Raw genomic sequence first — 23,524 nt, 5'->3', positions numbered from 1 at the left:
ATTTAGACAACCTAATTTTTTTTCTCAGAAATGTTTCACCCCTTTGCAAAAGTAACTTTGACAATGTCATATCCAAACAAAAGAAATTTGAAAGTTCAACTGTTTGTATTGGATGTCAGTGGATATGATCAAGTGTGCATCATACTTTTAACTAGTGAGTGCTGATAACATGCTGACCTGATCCAAAATGTTTTCTCTGATTCTCGAAATGCATGCAGTTGCTCAAGGGGCCAGCAAACAGAGCCAAGCAGCCATAGGCAAAGCTGCTGACAAGGCCACAGAAACCATCAAGGAGTTAGGACAGAAACGGGAGACCAAATGATCTCCTCATTCGTCTTGCTAAACCTGAAGCCAACTCATCACCATCATCATCGTCTTCGACAGGTTTTCCACAAGTAACTTCGTTGAAATGGGATCATTGGAAACAACACTTAACTAACATTCAAAAAAAATGAATGCTGCCCCTCTCTCCTGATTCTACCTGTTTCTAACCATGATACATTTTGTATTTGTGAGTATTTTTGGAAATAAAAATCAAAACTTTCCTCTTTTCTATGTGTAGAGACAACACTGTGGATAGTCCTCACGACAGTCAATCGTGATCAGCAACACTTGCTGATAAGACGGCCTTTGGTAGCCTCGTAAGAGTGTGTCGGTTTACCTTGGCCCTCGGCAACACACCTCCTTCCATCACACTATGAGGTTGCTAAGCAACAGAACTTCGCGGGGCCCAGGGATTGGTGGAGTCCTCTGAATTAGTGTTGAGAATACTTCAGTCAGCACACCGTGTTCGAGCCGAGCTGCAACGTACTATTGTTGACCATTCGGAAATTGAAGCCCTGCAAATGAGGAAAACGTAAACACGTACCTATACACTCAATGAGCACATGAAGTGACGCTTTTAAGGTCTTAAATAGGAGCGCATGGATGGTGTATAAAAGACCAAGTGGTGTGCAAGTGTTTGTGTGGGTGGCTTCCTTCAGCCTCCTTCATGCTCTAACCTCCTTTTCTGTGCAACACAGCAAATTCAATGTCGATATTTCACAAGACCCTGCTTCCTATCCATCTTGTAACCAGTCTGTTGAAACCAATATTAGATTTGCAGAGAAAATGTATTTGTCATCTTTTCGCAGTGAGTTTGCCTCAGATGTACTTTTTGCCGAAACGTGCATGCAGCCCAATGTTAATTTGACACATCCATCTAGTACATTATGCATTTTCCCTTCATCAGCTCATTCATTGCCATTCTCAGCCCATTGTTGAAACCACCAACCCCGGAATGAGACGTTATTACTCTGAATTGATGAGTAGATGAGAGCCAAACATAGGACCCCCCCCCCCCCCCACCGCCTCTGACACGCACACACACACACACACACACACACACACACATATACACATTACGTTACCACTCACCACAAGAACCCGAGTGTGGTTTCCAGGGAAACTGGAAATGTGAAGTTTTTCAACAGGCGCAGCAGCCACAGCTTCAGGAGCTACGATTGCCTCAGACAGATTCTTCTACAGACAAACCTGTAGCCACAGCTCTCAGGATTAGTCAAAAGCAGGAAAATCGAACACCTTAAATAGAGTGTCCATCAACTTGAAGTTTGGATCATGCTTGACTGCAATGTGACAGATTGTCTTGCAGAGGCTCCCTTAGACTGAAGCGACTGCTCAGGTAAATTTTACTGCTCTTTGTTTTATCACGTCGTGTTTGGTATTTTTATTTTTGTATAGTCTGATTTGATCCATGTTGCTCTTATGTATTCTCTTGGTTGAATGTATCGATGCTATTCATTTCACTGAAGCATATGAAATAAGACAGACAATCACAGGACGTTGTGCAAAAAACAAGCAACCACTTTAGTGTGCCGAAATGTAGGACAAAATATACTGTATGTGTTCATCTCAGTTCAAAGTGTCCTATTTAATGATTTTTGTGTATTTAACAGTGCAAAGAAAACAATGTAAAACAGATGTTTGTCTGATTACATAATGTGCTGGTTAGAACCAACAATATCGATCAGCACTGTGTTTTTTTTCCCCTGCAGGAACATCTTCCACAGAACAAAATGGGAAGTCTCAAGGATGAAACGAGAGGTTTTGGGAAAGAGAATGGTGAGTGTGCAGATGCGGACCCCATGCTTGAAGGACCTCTAATGAGCACCTCTCAAGAATCAACAGGTCGCGGGGGCGATCATATAGAACTACTGCATGATGTCAGCAGTGGCAATGATGGTCAGAAATATGTGAAGAAACCAGAGGATGCAAAATCAGGAAAGGTTTGTGATAATAGTCTACGCTCAGATTTTATAAGCATGAAAGACAGGGAGCAGATTGAAGCTGTCCGTTTGGAACAACAACCTGAGAGTGACAGAACAACCGCCGTGGATGGGTCCCCCGACTATGAAGGTGTTGCCACTCAAGACATGGACAACGTGCCTGAAGACAAAGTCTTGTTTTCTTTGCCGTCAACTGGGGACCCCTGTGACCCAAATTCCCCCGCACCTTTTGGGCAGCACCATATGCGTACGCAGGTCAGTCTAGAGGTGGTCCAATGTCACTCAGCTGCCACGAGCCCCATGACCCCACCCGAGGGCGCTCATTCTTTCATCTTCCCAAACTCCTTTCGGAGATCTGAAGCTGATGCTCAAATGCAGGTGGGTCAGCAAGTGGAGTTTTGCTCCGTAGCCACATCTCCCATGACTCCAGAGACGCCCTCGACCACAGCTTTCCCAGCACTCGCTGGGAGAGATGTTAGTGGGACACAAAAGATTACTCCCACAACAAAAAGTCCAGCAGAAGCCGAGTCTGACGCAATCATCAAGTCTTCTACAGAAACTGCCGCCTGTTCTCCAGAGTCGCGAGTGGAGGATGGCAATCAACAGTGCAAGCAAAAACGGATGGGGAGCATGGACCAAGATATTACCATCTTGGTGACTCAGTATGATAATGACAAGATGGAAGAGAGAGAATGCCAGGAGTCATCTTTTCATCCCCTAGAGATAACCAAGACAGAAAATGAAGAAAGGGACAACAAAGATTTCAAGAGGGAGGAAAATGCCTCAACAAAAGCTGCCGATCCTTATCAGGAATCAAACGCAAAGTCTACTCAAAGCAAAATGCAAACAAGCAAGACATCGGTTTGCACCAACCAAACACCTCTAAAACCTGACATCCAACACGTTCGCCGCGAGGAAAAGGAAATGTCAAAGCCGCCTGTCCCGGAGTCTCCAGCTCCAGACGGCTGCCACAACATCCGCACGCAAGTAAGTCTGGAAGTGGTGCAGTGTCAATCTGCAGCCACCAGCCCTATGACCCCTCCTGAGGGCGATCACGCTTTCCACTTTCCAAGTGACTGCGAAAGAACGGTGGCCCGGACGACAGATGCAGAGATACAAGTGGGTCAGCAAGTGCAGCATCGCTCGACTGCGACGGCACCTATGACGCCGAGGACACCCACCGTGACCACTTTTCCTGAGATCGGAAAAGAAGCCAGCACGGTGAAAAAGAACGATGAGGACGAAGAGGATCAGAAGGCGGACCAGGCAAGTCAAGTTAAAGTTGAGGAAAAAAAAGAGGTGACGGTGGAAAATGTGGTGGAAGAAGCCGAAGAGGAAAATGACTGCAAGGAGAAGAGTGAGGAGGTGGTGCAGGAGGTGAGCTGGGACGAGAAGGGCATGACGTGGGAGGTGTACGGAGCGGTGGTGGAAGTGGCCGTGTTGGGCTCGGCCATCCAGAAGCACCTGGAGAAACAGGTGAAGAAGCAGAAGAGGCAGCCCACGTTACCTCCCCCTCCGCCCCTCAACCCCTCGGCCACACCACTGGCCTATGACACAGCCCGAGGAGGGTCGAGCAGGTGTCGGGCAGCGAAGACGAGCGAGCGGGATGTCAACGTGGGCCGTAACAGAAGAAACCCATTTCGCCTCTTGATGGAGAACATGCAGCAGCCGCATTGCTGCTCTCGGGCGCACACCACAGAGTGACTGGTTAATGCCGATCCGTCTGTCCATCCATTTACTACCACCTACCGTGTCCAGGGTCTTGATTGAGCTGGAGCCTCTTCCAGTTGACTTTTGAGGCCGAGGTTGGCAGAGCACCGCGCGATGCCTCATGACTTTAGACTTTCTTTCATGTGATGAAGAAGTGGAACCTCCAAAGTTGAACATAATCCATTCCATGATGTTGGCTCACTTTCAGGCTGTTCGATTGCTCCAAAATGGTTCCACAACACACACTACTCAGAAAAAGTTTGCGATACAGTATTCAGCTTTCGGGAGATATTTCTGGAGAGACCTAACATCTGCTACATTCTTTACAGGTAAACGTATTTGACCTTCTCGAAACTTCTGTCCCACCGTTCAATATTTCCATCCCTTGTGGAGAACTTGCTGTTTTCTAACAAGGAGCTAAACAGGAAAATGCATTCAGAACAGGTGTTTGGTCCACGAACTGACCGATACATTTTCTGGTTCAATTAAAATTGGCATTTAAACACTCCTCTTCATCAGGCCGTTAACTGTTTGACCTCAAGAGACCAAGACGACATCTAGCAATTGATTAATTCAATCGTGCCTGCCATTGGGAGGCTTCAAATAGGACGTTCTCAAAGGAAAATGGCCGCTGTCATCAACAGGTTGTGAGAAAAAGAGAGAGAGAGACCGGAAGACTGACAGAGAGAAAAATAAGTGGCTTTGCTTGCAAACGTAAAGAGCCGATTCATGGATCAAACACCTATTGTAGATTTTATAACTCACTTTGACAGAAGATAGTCAGCCTCTACTTGCTCCAGCTTTGCCGCAACCAGGCTGTAACTGTAGCCAACACGAAACCTTAATTCGTTCTTTATGTGATTTTATTTAATTGTTTTTCCAAGTACCATTTTTTAGCTATTGTACAATTGTAAAGCGATGTTAACTGCTAACTTAACTTACCCTTTGACGACACTCAACAAACAAGTAATGGACAAAAAATTCCATCGGCAACAAAAAAGTCAGCCGGGATAGGCTCCAGCTTCCTGCAGCCCCGAACGGTACACGTGTCTGTCGGCAGGCAGTGCAGGAACACATCTTGAGCTTCACGGTGCCTCTGTTGGTAGGTACTGTACAATTAATGTATGCTCAATTGTTTGTTGTGAATTACTGTGAACTAATGTTTTGAATGCAGTAAAAGTAGTATGTTTGTTATTTGTTGGCAAGTTTCAAGCAGCATTTTCATGCGAGTCATTTTTATTAGTGGCATGCTGTAGATGCTACTTAGTGAACAAAGTACATTCGCATCTCCTCAGTTAAAAAGTTACTTGTGTATTTACAGTATATTTTTCTCGAGTTTTAAGTACTGATCACCCAGACCATGTCACAATAAGGTCCATTAGATAGATGGATGGATGGATGGATGGACGGAAGGATGAATAGATAGATAGATAGATAGATAGATAGATAGATAGATAGATAGATAGATAGATAGATAGATAGATAGATAGATAGATAGATAGATAGATAGATAGATAGATAGATAGACAGACAGACAGACAGACAGACAGACAGACAGACAGACAGACAGAAATATTCTTTATTCGTCTCATGGAGGGAATTACATTTTCACAGCAGGAATATTAACTATTACCATGACACCTTTGCCGTGTTCACAAGAGGAGGTCACACTGTATTTTAATGTTATTGTTGCCATTGCTCTTCTCCCAAAATGTCTGCCAGTGGTTCTTAACCTTGTTAGAGGTACCGAACCCAACCAGTTCATACACCGAACCCTTCATTTGTGAAGAATAAAAATGTTTTTGTTTTTTTTTTTTACAAATTCGAGACATTAAAAAAATCATTTATTAAAAATGGAAAAAAGTCAACACAATTCGTATAAGTATCAAGTATATGTTTTTTAACTGTGTACAAAATGAATCAGCCACTGATGGCCAAGCGGGTGTGTCATAACTAATTGATATGTTGAGTCGGGTGTGTCTTAACCTCCATGGCAGAGGCTCTGTCGATCCCCTAACACTGATTCACTGAACCTCTGGGGTTCAACCGAACCCAGGTTAAGAACCACTGGTAAATGCTCTCCTTTGATTCTTTTTACTGTCCATTTACTGTATATAGCAAGTTTTATTCGTAAAGCAGTTCAAAATTGAACATGAAACCATGTGAGCAAAGTGCCCCGTCTAACCAGCTGTGTGGATGGTGCCGGAGCAGAGTAACGACCTAGAGGTCACTTAGATTCTTTCGAGCTGTTAAATGAGGGCAAGTTTTGTGTAGAATGTCAACTTCAAATCTTACTGTTGTATGAACGGAGTCCCTAATGTCAGCGCAGGCTTTTTTTGTGTAGTGTCTCGTACTCTGCTTTTCTATTCGGCATTGATTTTGGAGTTGTTGGTTTTGTGGAAATGTGGATAAATGCACTAATCCGAGCACAGAAGCACAATCATGATCAGAAGTTATGACTTCAGCTATGTGGGTCGTACTCACAGCCATTTTTTTGCTATTACTTCTTATTTAGTTGTGATTAAAAATAAAGCCATCTTATCTCCAAGCCATTCTCTCATCGTTGACGTAAAGTTGGTTTCAGAGTTGATGGTCTGTGGCATTGCTGTGCAGACAATTTGTCACATCTACGTTGGAGGTATTTGTTTATTCATTTATTGCACTGTTATACATTCATTTCGATGTGACTTTTTTCAACGCTTTTAGTAATGAGCTGACGCTGCATGAAGTCAATGTAAACACCAGCAAACGAAGTATATTTACACATTTTGACAGAAGTACAATCTCGCGTCCTCCACTGAGGCAATGCAATACACCTTTTTTATGTGAAAGGGTAGCATCAGCTGCATCGGTGTTGCTCGAACTGATGACACGGTTCATTTGAAAGCAAAACAAACTGCTTTATGACAGTGATCAAAATAAAGATGACAGTCTGCACAAAACATGCCTTTTTCCCGTGCTTTCTGTTTCATGAGAGTGTGATGACATTTGAAAGGAATATTGTGACAAAACAAGATTTTGTGTACATGTGATACTTTTTGCAAGTGTACCAAAGGAGTAGAATGTTAGTAGAATGTTTGATTCAAATGGCGTGTCATACAAATCCAGATTCCCATATGGGAGCTGATCGAAGTTGAGCTAAAAAATCTGCTTCTCTGATACTCTCGTAAAGCATCTTATGGCAGTAGAATGATGAGTAGTTACAGTTATTAGCGTATTTATTTGGACAGTGACAAGGGTTTGATGATTTAGCCTTTTATGTAACACAATGGATTTAAAAATAAGAATAATAAAAAACAGTGATTGAGGTGCAAACTTCAAACTGAGCCGTGGATGAATGAGAGGCTTTCCTTAAAATGGGAGTTAAAGTCTAATCAGTTGTTGAACTGTTTGACAATCACGAGTTAAAATGATTCAAAACAAGGATATTTCGGTAAATGCCAATGCGACATCGTGACATTTTTGGTTTTTCCTTGAGTTGTGCTGAAAAGAAACCCTCACAATAGTCAGTCCACCATTTCAACGTGAACATCTTACGCAAGATTTCATCACACCTCTTCGACACCAACATGGTTGTGTTTGATTGTCAATTTGGTTGGGAGGTGATATCACATATCACAGGTCTGTTGTGCTGAATGCAGGGTTGCTGACACCCACTGTGTGACTCTCCGAACCTTTTTCTTGGCTGCGCTGGGCCAAAGCCGTGCCCAGAGGTTCAATGTACTCAGGGGGCCCGTTGTCCTCCGGTTCCACTTCTTCCTGGATTTTTCGCTGATGAGGAGCAACTCAAGAATTAGGCCGCTATATTACTACAAATAAACAAAATGAGGTGGGTCGTGTGTTTTTTACCATAACAGGTTTTGTATCCTTCCCGGATGTGTTCATGTCATCGCTGTAGTCCAGGGAGTCAAGGCTTGGGTTGGGAAATGAGTGGAGGGAGAAAAGCACATGTAACATTCGTCTTTTGAGAAATAATGTCAGTTGACACACGTCCCCATCGATAACGTCATTAAATTAATCAATCATTTTGGTTCATTCCACTTGAATCTTAATTCTTCAACATGTCCAGATTTTAGGAACAATTCAATGTTACCAAGTGACTTTGTGGAAACAGTTTTCAGTTTACCTGACTTTGTCAACATCTGAGCTCTCCCCATCCAGGTCGAGCACCATGGCTGTGTCAATGTTGAGATTTAGAACTGGGTTTGCCCTTATAAAGTGTCAAATGATGGCATGGAGTTAGGGAAGAAAGCACATTTTCACAGGCGCTGGCTGAGTTATGAATGATGGTGTTGTCATCTGACCCCTCCATGGTGTACTTGTTGGTCCCTGGCACCACGGGGCCACTTTTCAGGTTGTCAGACGCCACCATGGTTGCGGAGTTCATGGCTTTTGCTGCCTTCAGCTTCCTCCTGTAGCTGGAGTGTGAAGATAGTTGATGAGTGCAGGTTGCAGACCCACAAATCAATGAACAGCGATTAGTCTTCCAAAGTGTACTTACTTTCTGCGAGTGCATACTAGTGAAGTGATGAGGACAATAAGCACAATTATGAGACCAGCCATGATGCCAAGCGAGATGAATTGTAGAGGGTCAGTCTCTGGAGGTTTTGTTGATGAGTCAGTCTGAGACAAAGCACAGCATTCTCTCATTAGTTCAATGTTAACTACTACTACTAACATGGGTTTTCTGTGGGTTCCATGGCTTCCTCCACCATTTAAATAGCAGGCACGTCAGGACAACTGAAGACTAAATTGTAATTGTTCACGTGAGCGTGATTTTTTTTTTTCATATGTGCCCTGCAATTGACTGGCAAAAAGTCTGAAGGGTACGCCCTACCTTCACCCAAAGTCAACTGGGATAGGCTTCGGCTGACCTAACTTCCAGACCACCCCCACAAAATGTAACACCCACTTACAATAACACTTTTGAAATCCATTCATTTTTCGTTCGGCTTATCCTCACAAGGGTCACGGGGGCTGCTGGAGCCTATCCCAACTGTCTTTGTGCAGTAGGTGGGGGACACCCTGAACCGGTTGCCAACCAATCGCAGGGCACACAATAACTATCCACAAATACATACATTATAACATGAACCTGCAGCTGTCGCTTTCTGTAAACTTAAAAATAGAATTACAGTGGATGACATTGACTCCTTTTTTTCACCCAAACTAAGCTGGGCTGCAATACAATGTGTCCGATTTGGTTCTTCTTTCATGGTCTCAAACTGTGACTGTGCCACGATCTCGTAGTCCTAAGTGGAATTGCAGTACACCCAATACACACTAGTTACACGAAAATAGTGTTATTACAATACAATACATCCTGATTTACATAGCGCTTTCACAACAGCTGCAGCTGTAACAAAGTGCTTAACAAAACAGTTCACACAAACATAAAAAAAAAGGACAGTTGTGTAATCTGAACCACTTTTCCCTCATTCGCTTTGTTGTTTCAAAGAAACAAAAGAAAATAAGCTGCTCTCTTCATTCCTTTCATGACTGTATATACAGCGGCGCACGCAACTATTTTGTGCATCGGCGATACCTCATTTAAGGCCACAAATGAACATTTTCTGGTCCCGTTTTGATTAGTGGCCACCAATTTTTTTTTAAATTACTTTAAAGTAATAAAAAAATTACTTTAATTATTTTTTAATAAATTACTAAATCTGTGAAATAGTGAAACCTCAAACCCTGAACACGCAACGGAGAGGGGTTTACTCTTATGCTATATTCTGTCCGGTGAATCTAGGATGAAAGAAACATGAGCAAAAAAGTCAAGAGACACACATTGAATACTTACAATGTACATGAGGCCTAACTGGTCCAACAGATGAGCGTGCTGGGGTCCAGAAATCATCAACTCCACTTCAGATTTAGTGAGAGCAGTCCCATTGGAAAAGAGAAAATATGCCACCATTACTGCACCAACTGAAGCCCTGTGAGGAAAAAAAAATGATTTCTATCAAAAAACTATGTTGGACTTCAAACGCGAACAATACGGTTGTAAAAAAGAACACTTGCACCCCCTACTGGGTGAAATCATCTCTCACTTTGCAGCATTGTCCCCACGAGCCTGGAATGTTAGAGCCGAGTCATTTTCAGATGGTGTAAAACAATAATAATTCACCTGGATTCTTCAGTAGCGCCATCCCTAATGGCAACGACCTCAACGACAGCTTTGGTGGCAGCTGTAAGTGTTCTGGAGAGAGACAAAGCGGTTGGCTTTAGGGGGGGAAAAGGTGTTTTTACTTCAAATATACCCCTATACAAAAGAAGGCAGTTGCCTATGAGAGATGACATCTGGTACCACCTTTTGGTTTAGAAAGAGAAACATGGTGAACTACAAATAATGTCCACATACCTGATTATGGCAGGTTGATTTTTTACAACCTCGTCACGAGTATTTCTAAATTGAAGTTCGACTCTGTAAGACTTGTCAACGGTGAAAATCTGCAATGTTGACATGGAAGTTTAGGAATGCTGAAGTCTGTTTCGTACATATTCGGGCATATTTTCCTTATCTGTGATAAAGGAGTCATTCACTCACCTCCAGTGTAGTGTGGGTGGAGAGGCCGCCGGAGTCCGTTGCAGACACTGTGACCAAATATTTCCCCTTCAAAGTGACATCAAGGCCCTCGGTGGTTCTGTAGGCAGGAGGTAAGAAGATGTACAGTCGGTGACAAGACCCAAACATGCTCAGTGAAGAGCCATGCAGAAAAGCTGCTGACTTTGCACTCACTGAATAATCCCAATGTAAATGTCCTTTTGCTGCGTGGTAACCGCCTCAAACAGAGACCTCGTGATGCTCGTGTTTTTGTTGGCGTCCTCAAATTTCACCTCACTCACTTGAAACTCAAGCAGTGCATGAATTTCTGTATCCCGGTCCATTGCCTGTGGGCAACGATACGTTGAACAGTCACATTGCATTTTTGGGCTTGATATATACTATACGTTCTTTTTTGTACTCACAGTGACTCCCCCGACTGATGTCCCCTTGCTTGCAGTTTCTGAGACCACAGCTAAAGAGAGAAGAACTTACTTTGAATCAAGATGGTGATTTTTAGATGATGCTTGAGTAAGTAAAGTAAGAGTTTACTGATATTAACTACAGGGTGCCGTCTACTATTAAAAACATACAAGTGCTGCTTGTCATGGCCTGACAGTCGCCAGCAGAAAATTTGGACATGTACCGTTTCTAAATTCAGAAGAATAAAAAAACGCAAGCCAGAGTGGAGTTTTAAGAATATATGCCGACTGAGAAAATGGAATCCCGGATCATTATAAAATTTTACATTGTTCTATTCTCTCGACTCTCTCTTTTTGGAGCCTAGCATGACGCAGCATGCATTTCTGTTTAAATTCCGCCTTCCTGTACCGCCTTTGATTAGCTTTTCAGTCCTTGCTGATGCAATACATCCGACCATCCATTTGCTTTTCCATTTGTCCTTTTCAAGGTCATAGGAAGCCGAAGCATAGCCTTTAATGGCTGACTTTCCTCGAAAGGCAGGCTACACCTTGGACTAGTTGCCAGTGATGAAAAGGACACAGACAGGCGAGTGTCACCAAAGTCAGGCGCGCTGAGTACTACTCTGGCCATAGTGCTGATGCAGTTACAACAAACAGAATGACATAACTGGCTACTTCATGTCTATTTCTGTGTGTGGTGCATAAGAATTATATGTAAAAGTAGTACATTTTAAAAAGGTGGACAACAAAAAGACAAAAAACGAAAGAACCCACCAAAGATAGAATCTGAGATGATGAAATGTGGGGCATTGTCATTGATGTCTTCAATGTTGATCTCCATTTGTCCTGAAATGTTGCAAACAACGTTAAATCTGTGCTATTTACAATCGATGAAACGTGCTGTTAGTGTGAAGGCCTATACATACTCCACGAAGGAATGTGTTGTTTTCAAGGGGTGAGGACAAGAACGAGGTTTGTTCTTCACGCTCCTAGCATATTTTTGTATTCCTTGCAAGACGTGTTGTAGAAAAGCAGACAGCTGATCCTTTTTTTGTGTGTTTGTTTTTTTGTTGTTATTTTTTGTCAGCTGTTGCTTCTACAAAAAATAAAATAACGGGATGGCATTTCCGTGCGAGCGTATTAACCATTACAACTTCAAATTCCGAACCAATCACGCAAATGTTCTCGGACAACAAATGAGGAAACATGCCCGCCAAAATGTGTCGTGAACAAGCTGGGGGGAAAACCCGAATTCCCAAACCAGGGCGATGAGAAGAAAAAAAAAATGATTCACGTTCTCACTGCCCTGAGACCAAGGATACATTTCTGTGTGAGTATGTATGGGCTTGAAGTGAGCAGACCTGCAACGAGACTGTAATTCTCCCCTTTTTCAGTGTACTCGTCTATGACCTGAGCCTCCATCACCGCCCGGTCGCACATTTCATAATCCAGCGTGCGTCCTGGATTGACCAGCACGTCTCCCGTCGGCTCCAGGACAAACCAGTCACAAGGTGACAAAGAGCCATTGCATCGGCATTTGAGGGACTCCATCTCGTAGGTCAGAGAGTGGTTTCCGTCCTGATCCCTCGCCTCAAATTTCCCAATGGCTTCAGTCAAAGTCGTGTTTTCTTTCACTTTCACAGGCTTTGATGGCAAGAACTCAGGCCTTTCATCGTTCACGTCCAACACATCCACCTCCACCGTCGCCACTGCTTTTTTCAGTCCCAGATCTGTGGCTTCTACCTGCAGCGTGTATTTTTGCCGAGCGCCCTCATAGTCCAGATCGACGCCCAGGTCCACTGTGATGTTTCCCAGGTAAACTTGCTCTTCCAAAGAGGTGACAATGGCGAAACTGTCAAAACTTCCAGAGATGATTCGAAGAGCTATGCGGTTGAAGTCGGTTGTTTGGTCCAAATCTTGAGCCAGGACCTTCCCCACATACGCACCTGGTTGCAGAAAATGGCGCACCACTTAGAAACTGCAGTAAACACTCTATATTTATAAGGCTACATACCGACCTTTTTCCCCCTCTTTTACACTGAATTTATATGAGGAGTTCTTAAACTCTGGTGGGTTGTCATTGACATCCTGGGATACGAGATGAGGAATATTTGATGCGAATGAGTTTTTGCAGCCCAACACAGCCTTCCAAATCAACCTGCTGCAGCCATACCTCCACATTGATGATCACGTTGACCACGGTTGACAAGGCAGGCGTGCCCATGTCTGTGGCAGTCACGTTGAGCTCGATCTTGCCCTTCAGCTCAGCATCCAACTCCTCACGGTCCAGTTCAACCTGGTTCCTCAGCACTCCGGTGTTGGGGTCCATGCTGAAGTATTCGCTGTACTTGCTTGGCAGTATTGCGAATACAATTTGACTGTTCAACGTGCCTGGCTCATCTGCATCAGTCGCCTATTTTAAGTGTAGAAAAATGGACAAAAAAATCTTCAGGATGGAACAGGAAATTTAGTTGGAGCAGATCACTCTCACAGAAGGAGACTGAAGAATTAGGATGAGTGCTCTATATACCACTCAAAAACTGTACACTTCCCTGACAGAGGAGGAAAGGGTCACTACAGTACACTCTACTAAAACCACGCACGTGTCCAAACACAATGAAATCATATTTTATTGCCAGAATGTGAAGAGTGTTCTGCCTATCTTTTAAAGATACAAGATACAAATGCTTTATAGGATTTATTTATTGAGCACAGAGGTTCGCAAGCACCGGGCCAGGGCCTGGCCCGTGGGCCATTCGGTACTGGGATGATATTGGTGATTATTATTATTATTTTTTTTTTTTTTTTTTGCGAAGCATATGTGCTGCTGGATGGGAATGTTTGTCAGCAGCCTTACCTCCCCCGTTGGCGAATGTTTGCCGGTCTAATGGTTGGAACGGAGCACATACTCTACAGTATGTCCAAAGCATCCGTCCAGGAAGATAGATTTTTCTTCACAACAACATCATCTGCTGTGGTATTGTGATATTGCTTGATATCCTGAGGATCATCGTAACTGGCCTTTTGTGCCCAAGTAAATTCAACAACAATAACCAACTCCAGGAGCACGGCTGATCTTTTTATATTTTCCAAACCTCCCAAGGAAATTTGAATACACAAACAGATGCATACATCAAAGAAACCGAGTGGGTTTTGTTTGACTAAAACCCTCGATCTGAAGAAATACTCTCTTAAAGAAACTCAATAAACAATTGTTACTTACTTCGACTTGAAGTTCGAGCTGTGAACCCTCTTTTACAAACTCCTGATAATATTCTTTGTTGATGGCTGGAGGCTGGTCGTTGATGTCCGTCACTATGAACTGCAGTAGTGCGGTGGCAGGCTTGCCATCCGAATCTTTGGCTTGAAGAGTGGCAGAGTGCAAAGGTCGGGTTTCGCGATCCAGGAGCGTCTTGTTTTTCACGTAAATCACACCAGTCTTTGGTTCCACGTCAAAATAAGTTCGTCTGAAACACAGATACAGCTTGGTTCATTGCGTGCCTCCGTCAAAATTAGACGTTTTCACTCAAGTAGCTGAAGTGTGATGGAGACGTACATGCTTTCTGGGAGAAGCATGTAGGTGATGTTGTCTTTGTCCATCGTGTCAGGATCATCTGCCTGGAAGTAGACATGCTCTTTTTTTTTCCAACCATACTGCACACTGCACCTGCAGTATTTTAGCTGAAGATTCCAATTGAGTTGCAACTCGGAAGACTTACGGTGATTGTGGCCACGACGGTGTCAACTTCAGAGTGCTCGGTCACATTCAAGTTTAAGTAGGAATCCTTCGGGAACTTGGGATTGTTGTCATTGATATCTTGTATCATAATCGTGACTGTAGCTGTCGAGACAAAAGTAATTTCTTCTGGATCGCTGGCAATCACCTATGGAAAGACACAGTCCACGCCTTATTTCACCCCAAATACCGTACAAAAAAATATATACATTTGTCAAAGGGGAGCATTTAAAAGTGCCAAAGAGGATGATTCTCGTTTTTTTTTTTTGTTTGTTTGCTTCGTGATGATAAACAGTACAGAAAAAGAATTGCGCTGTTTTGTGATCCCCCACAGAAGAAAAGGCTAAGTAATTTAATTTTTTTTTTTTTATTCTGTATTTATTATAGTTTTTCTTCCACTTGCATGACTATTAAGAAATTATTGGCTGTAGCATTAGCACGCTTTACAAGCAATTGTTTGACTCGATAAGGACTGCATTCATAGGGGGACATTTTTCTAAAATCGAAGGATCATATTGGGCTCCTCTTGCTAGGTTCGAATGTACTGACTTTTTTTAACTTAAAATTGTATTTTTTTACATATTACTCTTACAAAATATTGTAATAAGGGCAACGAAAGTAGCAAAATGGGTAACAATGTATAGCAGTCAAATTTCGCACATCATTTAACATAGATTTACTCAGCTGATTCACATTTCTAGAAAAAAACGTGCAGCTTATTCCAAAAGGATGCACATTGAAATCATTTCTAATTCATGTCAGTCCCAGCACATCTTTTTTCTGAAATTCTTTGCGCAAGGACCACAGACTGACAAGCGATGACGTGGCTCCGAGTGATGCGGCATCGCTGAGAGATCAAAGCACCTACAAAGTCGAATGCTCCAATGTCATCACCTCGTCCTCGTCACTGTTTGTGCCTTTTGTACACGTCTTACCTCTACAACCATACGCTGCGTTTCTTCGTAATCTAGTTTTTGTGGCTCTTTGACCACAAGTTGAACAACGGTGTCGGCCATCGAAAATTGGGGCTCAACAGACAACACGTCCTTGTCAGCTCCCTTCAGGGTTAGTCTAATGCTTTTAATCTATGAAATGACAAAATAGGGTTTTATTTCACCATCAGCACAATTCTGAGAGACGGAACCCTTAGGAAGTTGTCACCTTGTCTTTGTCCTTGACCATCATTTTAATAGGCACACCTCCCAGTGAGTGCTCAGCTACGTCCACTTCAAATTGACTCTCTTGTTCACAAGTTTGCAGCTCTCCCGAGCCTTCGCACTTGTAAAACTCTGGTTTGTTGTCATTGATGTCATTGATGTTGATCTGTATTGACGCTGTGGTGCTAGCGTACTCCCCATGTATGTTGGGCTGGGACTCAGTGGCCTAAAGTCACAAAACATGTGGACATACAATAAATTACTTCATCAAGAATGATGACTAGTGGTCTGGTCAATTTTATCATGTTACTAATAACTTTAAACATCACATACCTTGATAATCATTTTGACATGGTCACCAATTTCTTCTCTGTCGATTTCAGATGCCACAGAAATAACGCCATCATTGCTAGAGATTTTAAAGAGGCCTTTGGAATCTGTCATTCGTTGGGGGTTTGGGGGGTGGATTGACATACAGTATCAGTCAAGAGTTTGGAAGCACCTTCAAATTCAAATTGGCTCAAACATATGAAGAGGACAAGAAATTCAAGCAATCAACTCTTGATAATGCACTGCTGTGAAGTGAAAATGATTCAAGGTCATGAAGCATCGACCACATGAAAAGATGATGGCGAAAATGCCATGATGTGCAAAGCTGTTAACTGGGCAAAAGGTGCCTACTTTGAAGAATCTTGATTATAAAACCTATTCTGTTTTTTTAAGTGAATATCAACATTTCTTCATAATCTCGTTAATTTAAATATTAACGTACAATTGAGGAAATATTTAAATATCTGGGGAAAAAACTAAATTGGAGAGTGTTTCTAAACTTTTGACTATTACTGTATTTCACTCTTCTTCATTAAAGGTAAACAATAAGACTTTCTTAAACCTCACCTTCAATGCTGTAGATGATCCTGTCATTAATTTCTGTGTCTTGGTCTATGGCTGTCACGGTATAAATAGAATGGTCCTATCAAAGATCAAATACATTTTCAAGTTAGAATTCAAAATGCCTTTGGCTATAAAATATAATACTGCAGAAAACATGGCTCCTTTGCTCAAGGCACATGCTGATGAGCAGGAACTCACCACCGCAGAGTTTTCGTCAACACTCCCGATGTAGGGAAGGCCCAAGAATTTGGGGTCGAGATCCGCAACATCCAAAACAGTAATAAAGTAAAAAACAATGTTTGAGTGATAATTAATCTCACTGTAAAAACACTGGCCCCCACCATCCTGTAATGGAAAATGTAGAAAGTCACAATTCTGTTTAAATTTTGCTGCATTGCTTCTTCAAGTAATGCAGATATTTCTTGGCTGGTAAAGTCAAATTATTCACCACCACACTTTCCCCCCACACCCCCCCAAAAATGTTAAAGAATTGTGAAACGCAAAGGTGTTGATTCTTTTTAAAAGGGAAAAACTTGATTACATCTTCAATTACTGAACATTGAAGATAATTGAGAGATGTGAGTGCTACTCATTTAAAAGGAATAGGAAGAGACATTTTGGTTGGCGGCGAATGGAGTTGGTTATGTTCACTCCTATAACGGCGCAGCCAGACCTTTTTTTTTTTTTTTTTTTTTTTAAATACGCCAGCATGCGCGCATCTACGAAATTAACAACACCTGGACTAACGTTGCCTGCCAGATTTACACCACGTGCTCACCCGGATTTTTGTTAGTAAATCAAAAGAGAGCCCTGAGTGTTTTCAAAAGGAAATGTAAATTTACATATAAACGCTAACACAGTTAATGAAATGACATGTTTTAGAATAACAGAAAACCGATAAAATCAATGACTCACAGTTGCATTTATCTTCATCCGATAATAACTACTCAGTCCAGTGTAATTTAGTGCCCCAGTCAATGTGACATCACCAGTTTCAGGAGCAATGCTAAATAGACTCAATCCATTACTCGGGAAAACCTGGAAAATAAAGTGAATTTTATAACTTACCAAAATATTTATAGGAAACTGTAGAATTATATTATTATGATTGACAAATTGCAGATTAGCGATGGTACTCACATCAGCAATGCTGTATTTGATCTGACCAGCTTGTAAAATGTCTTCGTCAGTGGCCTGCACTCTAAACAGACTTGTACCTGTTCTCGTACTCTAAGAAAGACGGTAAAAGAGAAGGAATTATCACCTAAAAATGCTGAACTTTTTTTTTTAACAATGATTTACGATGGCTTTAAGAATGTAATAAAATAACAGCATCCCGACTTACAAAACTTATGATTGGGGAACATAATTCATTCATGCAATGTAATTAGAGTATTCGAGAAGTCAGACAGGTGCAGGCATGCGCACTAATACATATAGGTACTCATTTTCATTATTTTTGATTGTCATCAAAAGATGAATTAAGACAACTCAATAAAAAATGTCCGACAAACCTCTTTCACCTCGATGTCAAACTTAGACCCTTGAAATATGGGTCTGTTGTCATTGGCTTCATTCAAAATTACTGTCATATTTTTCCTTGCCTGAAACAGTGTGCAAAACACTCCATTAATGTCATATCGGACTGATCACAAAAAAGTGTTCAAATTTACTCACAAATCCGTTTCCGTCTGAAACTGAAATTCCAAGTGTCAATAAATTATAAACCTAGAAGAAAAAGAGAAAGTGCCTGGTATTCTTGAACCCAATTTAATTGGAAGCATGATCATATTTAAAAATAAAAAATAAAAACCTCTCTGTCAAGCTTCCTTGCAACAGTCACATCTCCGGTCATATTGTCCACACTGAAGTATGTGGCATTTTCCCCATAGAGTGAATACATCAGAGGGTCGTTATCTTTATCTGTTGCATCTATTCTGAATGCATGAGCACCTGTGGAGATGTTGTGGTTAACAGTTTGTAGTTAGTAGAGCAGCAATGAGGTTAAACGGAACCAAGTGGTGGAAAACCTACCAAGAGGAGTGTCTTCACACACGTTCGCGACTACAGTGTGAATTGTAGGCTTGTTCTGTGCTATTTAAAAAAAAACACACACAAAATTCTCATTACTTTTGCATAGTTACAGTAGAGTTCTCATGATAATGAAGTGAATAAACCAATACATACCATGAATTAGGTTGACAACACACAACAGCAGAAAAGCTGCAGGGATCCACTCCATGGCTGCGAAAATAAAATGAAAATAATAATCCTCCTCTGGCTAATTTTTAATATCGGTCAAAGGCAAAAATTACTTTATTTTTTTGGATTACTTGACCCTGGAAAGTCATTTCAGAGATTAATTTCTCAATCATGACACGTGTTTGCAGCTAATTGCTGAAAATAAAGAGAGAATAAAGAGAGAGAATAAAACAGCGCTGAATTGTGAGGCTACAGCAATGCACTGTTTTCCAATGTTTTAAATGTTCTTGATTTTTATTTTTTTTTTAATAACATGGCTAAAACAGCGCTAACTGACATACTTTGGCAACTGGCATGAGTCGCCTCATCCGCATGGAATAAGAAATTAGATTAAGTGCCACTGTTTGCATCAGTGGTTAACCGACACACCTACGAGTTACTTTACTTAAAAACAATACATTATTACATGGGCCAGTACATATGACACAATATTGATGCATTGTGCCATATGTACTGTAATACAATACATCTGCTGAGGGTTTATAAGAGAGTTGTATTTCATACCATTACTAACTCAGTTTAATTGCTCCCACATTCTAAATGCTTCATACTGTATTCAAATAGACGTCTTGTGACACCTCACTGAGATTATGTGTATTCTACAAGATTGTATCGTTACGTAATACGGTATATGAAATACGTCACTGTGTATTGGTACAGTCACCTGACTATGGTGGTGTGAGTGTGAGAGTGAATGGTTGTCTGTCCCTAGAAGTACAAACATAATGATCTTGAAAATATTCATTCAACACCTAATTGTCAAAAAACTCTGCCCTCACGGATTTATGGGACTTTAAGATGGACAGAAAGCATGTCTGGCCATTGCAACCAGTTTATTAAAGCTGTTGTGTCATCACTGGGTTGGTGCGAAAAGAGACTTGAGATTAGCGTTATCCATGAATTGATGGTAAAGTGGGTATGCCGTTGAAACCTGCCATTAAACTTAAGTTGTTCTTAAAAAATTCGCAAATTGCTTGCGACATTCATTGAATTTCAAGGGTTAAATCTTTTACTGTACATTCATCTTTGGGAACTGAATAACGAGTTGGATATATTACTAAATAAAATCTACATAATCATTCTTGACAGTGAATAATGATTTCATTATCTTTATTTTTTGCGACTTTCTGAATATATCACATGTTTATAGATTAGAACATCATCAAAAACACAAAATGACATTTGATTTTAAAATGCCGGAATCCACTTACCCGGCGACACACACAGAAGGCTTTTCTCCCTCCAATGTTATGAGGAGACCTTTGGCACTTGTTCCTTCAAGTGATAACTGTCTCTATAAATATAAATGATTAACACATACAAGAGCCAATGATGTGTCAGCAGTCCTCCTCCATGGGCACAGAGGCAATCAAAACAACCAAAAGCAACTCAGGAAATGTAAAACTTGACATGTGATCAAGTTTTCCACTGTTGCTCTCTCTCACACATATGTGGGAGGGAAGTCGTGAGAGATGGGCAGGACTGCGGGGCAAGGTTCCATATTGGATCTACAGTGTCCAGTGTGGCCAACCAACAAAATGGCTGAACTGGTCAAACCCAATGGGAGCTTGCCCAAGTCCAGTATGTATCATCATTCAAGCATTCTGATGATTCCCTTTTCAGAGGACCTCCCTAATGAGCTGTCCCCATTTAAGCCCTCCCAAATAAAGAGCTTCATACAAATAGAGTTCGCACCGATGCACACTGGCTTCATTCACAAGCCACCATTTTGTTTCAAAACAAAAGCACAGCACTTACGACAATGAATTGTTTCGCCATAATTATCTGGTCATGTCATCTTTGGGTTACTTCTTCTTTGTAAATGTCAACACAATGACAGCTTTTACATGGTTTCTAGATTTATTTATTTTTTTGGGGGGGGGGACTATCCATCACTTTTTTGGTCCGCTTATCCTCACAAGGGTGACAGAGCGTGCTGGCCGGAGCCTATCCCAGCTGTCTTCAGGCAGTAGTACACCCTGAACTGGTTCCCAGCCAATCGTACTGGGTACTCCTGTTTCCTTCCACATTGCAAAAACATGCATGGCAGGCTGATTGAACACTCTAAATTGTCCTTAGGTCCCAGGCAACCGGTTCAGGGTGTCCCCCGCCTACTACCCGGAGATGGCTGGGATAGGCTCCAGCACGCCCCGCGACCCTGGTGAAGATAAAGCGAATCAGAAAATGGATGGATGGATGGATGTATACATAATAACACAGGGGTGTTGTGAATGTTTATGGGTCTTATTTTGAAATCTCCATCTCGACATGTTTTTACACCCAAACCTCTTGGTAACCTCGGTATAAAATGAGACACTATCAAGGTTATTTGCAAATTAGAATACTGTGACATTAACAATTGGAAACAAGACAAGAAATGTGAATGAGGGCATTTATATATTGTCTCCATAATCTTATCCAGTAGACTTTGGTTTATAACTTTCAGTTCTGAACACATCACTGGCACACCTATTCAAACAGTACACATACAAATTAAAAGGGTGTGTGGTGGTTACAAAAGACTGCAAAAGCCCTTCCGATAAAGACAAACACAGTCTTTCCCCTTTCATGGCATTGGCGTCACCAACACTGATTTGGGTAAAGAAGAAGCAGACGAACAACGTGTAAACATGAAATAGAAAGACGCTTACAATGAAATGAGGATAGTAATGTGACAATAAATCTAAAGGTATGAAGCTTACCAGGGTGTCCAACTTGACCCTCCGATACTTCTAATTGTCTATTTTTAACTCACGTTTGGGGGCTGGATTGTCTCCCTCAATACAGCTTTCGTTCTTCCTCATCCTTTTTCACTCCCAAGCCTTGTGTAGTATTTTTGACATACACTTTCTCACATAAGGCGGCCCGGCGGTCCAGTGGTTTGCGCATTGACCTCACAGGTTAATGAACCTACTAGGTTCAATTCCAGCTCCGGCCTCTCTGTGTGGAGTTTGCATATTCTCCATGGGACTGCGTGGATTTTCTCTGGATATTCCGGTTTCCTCCTACATTCCACAAACATGGATGGCAGACTGATTGAACACTGTAAATCACAGGTGTCGAATGATCAGATCATCAGCAAGCTCTGACATTGAACTTGTTCATTTGAATCAGGTGTGTTGCAACGGGGAGACTTGGAAAACATGCAGGACAGCGGCCCGCCAGGACCTGAGTTTGACACCCCTGCTGAGTCTAAATTGTTCCTGGGTGTCGTGTGAGTGCAGATTGTTGTTCGTCTGTGTGTGCCCTGTGATTGGCTGGCAACCGGTTCAGGGTGTCCCCTGCCAACTGCCCGAAGACAGATGGGATAGGCTTGAGCAACCCTCGCGACCCTTCCCGGATCGGAAAATGGATGGCTGAACTTTCTCACAGAATGTCAGGAGTCTTTCAATGCCTGTGCCAGATCATGCTTAGACCAATGTGAGAGCAGATTCAGCAAATCAACACAAGGCCTTACCGTCTCCGTATTTAATTGTGGTATACCATCAGATTTTCAGGCTGAGACTCCTATCCACTTAGATGTGACTGGAGTGGAACAGCTCCTCCATGAGGCAACAATGATGCATCCAAGATTCCTCTTCAGTGAAAGGAGCAGTGGCTCCCTCTGGATGTCCCTGAACCTCCCACATGATCTCCAATGCAAAACCCAGCCATACAAAAGCAACAGGTGAGATTCATTTCAGTATTTCAGATTTCATAGCTCTTGATTGAATGGAAATGTGACATTTTGCAGTGCAAAATATAGGACTTTTATGAATATGCAGTAATCGGACTGCATAACAGCTGGCTCCGATTCACCTAATCTAGACAGGTTTCTTGTCTGAGGTTGAGTTTCTCAACAGACTGCAAGCATTTTTGGAACAGCAACAACACAGATTTTGCAGAAAATGTGTCCCAAGATAGCACAGGAACAAAAACACATGGCAATGTATTGTTTCATGTGGAATCTGACAACAACAACAACAAAAAATCTCATGAGTAGATAAAACACACTGTAAACTGTAATTTATAATTGAACTGTAGTGAGATTACACCACAGAAAATATCTACCGTTGGCCCATAATATATAATTTGATTGTTTTATCTGTCCGTCTATGATGGAAAAAATGACTTGTTAATTGATTGTTAACAAAGAGTTGGTCTGTACAGTGCCCTGTGATATATACAGTATAGTACAGTATAGTAATATATATATATCATCATCATGAAGGATCCCTCGAAGGGTGCAACCCCATCCAACTATCGGCCAATAACCTGTCTCTCCACAACATGGAAGCTCATGTCAGGCATCATTGCGGCTAAGATAAGTGGACACATGGATCAATACATGAACGAAGTGCAGAAGGGCATTGGTAGAGATACCAGAGGAGCCAAACATCAGCTCCTGGTTGACAGAACAGTCGCACACGACTGCAGGTCCCGACATACCAACCTGTGCACAGCTTGGATTGATTACAAGAAAGTCTATGACTCGATCCCACATACATGGATCACTGAATGCTTGGAGTTGT

General features: G+C 41.9%; 2 protein-coding genes across 4 annotated transcripts; one reads left to right on the top strand and one right to left on the bottom strand.

The window, feature by feature from the left end:
• The first annotated feature begins 1,425 nt into the window (after window positions 1–1,425).
• On the top strand, window positions 1,426–5,202 carry LOC127606292 (G protein-regulated inducer of neurite outgrowth 1). The gene is made up of 2 exons (XM_052074478.1): window positions 1,426–1,681; window positions 2,055–5,202. The coding sequence occupies exon 2, from the start codon at window positions 2,076–2,078 to the stop codon at window positions 3,987–3,989; it is 1,914 nt and encodes a 637-aa protein (XP_051930438.1). The 5' UTR covers window positions 1,426–1,681; window positions 2,055–2,075; the 3' UTR covers window positions 3,990–5,202.
• A 148-nt stretch (window positions 5,203–5,350) lies between these two features.
• Window positions 5,351–22,674, bottom strand: cdhr2 (cadherin related family member 2). Of its 3 annotated transcripts, none has more exons than XM_052073217.1 (32): window positions 22,471–22,674; window positions 20,225–20,307; window positions 18,939–18,995; window positions 18,786–18,845; window positions 18,565–18,704; window positions 18,429–18,479; window positions 18,266–18,355; window positions 17,892–17,981; window positions 17,667–17,789; window positions 16,950–17,096; window positions 16,755–16,830; window positions 16,191–16,294; window positions 15,862–16,083; window positions 15,636–15,785; window positions 14,684–14,848; window positions 14,521–14,582; window positions 14,188–14,431; window positions 13,138–13,377; window positions 12,983–13,052; window positions 12,326–12,910; window positions 11,739–11,810; window positions 10,968–11,017; window positions 10,738–10,889; window positions 10,546–10,642; window positions 10,360–10,448; window positions 10,126–10,197; window positions 9,799–9,934; window positions 8,497–8,618; window positions 8,300–8,413; window positions 8,122–8,205; window positions 7,845–7,908; window positions 5,351–7,766 (listed from the first exon to the last, which is right to left on the bottom strand). In XM_052073217.1, exons 3-32 carry the CDS (start codon window positions 18,991–18,993, stop codon window positions 7,611–7,613), a joined length of 3,882 nt encoding a protein of 1,293 aa, XP_051929177.1. In that variant the 5' UTR covers window positions 18,994–18,995; window positions 20,225–20,307; window positions 22,471–22,674; the 3' UTR covers window positions 5,351–7,610. The 3 variants fall into 3 exon arrangements, with proteins under 3 accessions (XP_051929177.1, XP_051929197.1, XP_051929188.1); XM_052073237.1 differs by lacking the exon at window positions 22,471–22,674 and adding an exon at window positions 19,678–19,721 and having other exon boundaries at window positions 20,225–20,275; XM_052073228.1 differs by lacking the exons at window positions 20,225–20,307; window positions 22,471–22,674 and adding exons at window positions 19,678–19,782; window positions 19,818–20,074.
• Window positions 22,675–23,524: the final 850 nt, after the last annotated feature.

Source organism: Hippocampus zosterae, chromosome 1 (assembly GCF_025434085.1).
Source record: "Hippocampus zosterae strain Florida chromosome 1, ASM2543408v3, whole genome shotgun sequence".
NCBI lineage: Eukaryota > Metazoa > Chordata > Actinopteri > Syngnathiformes > Syngnathidae > Hippocampus > Hippocampus zosterae.
This window is presented reverse-complemented; position numbering and strand designations above follow the sequence as displayed.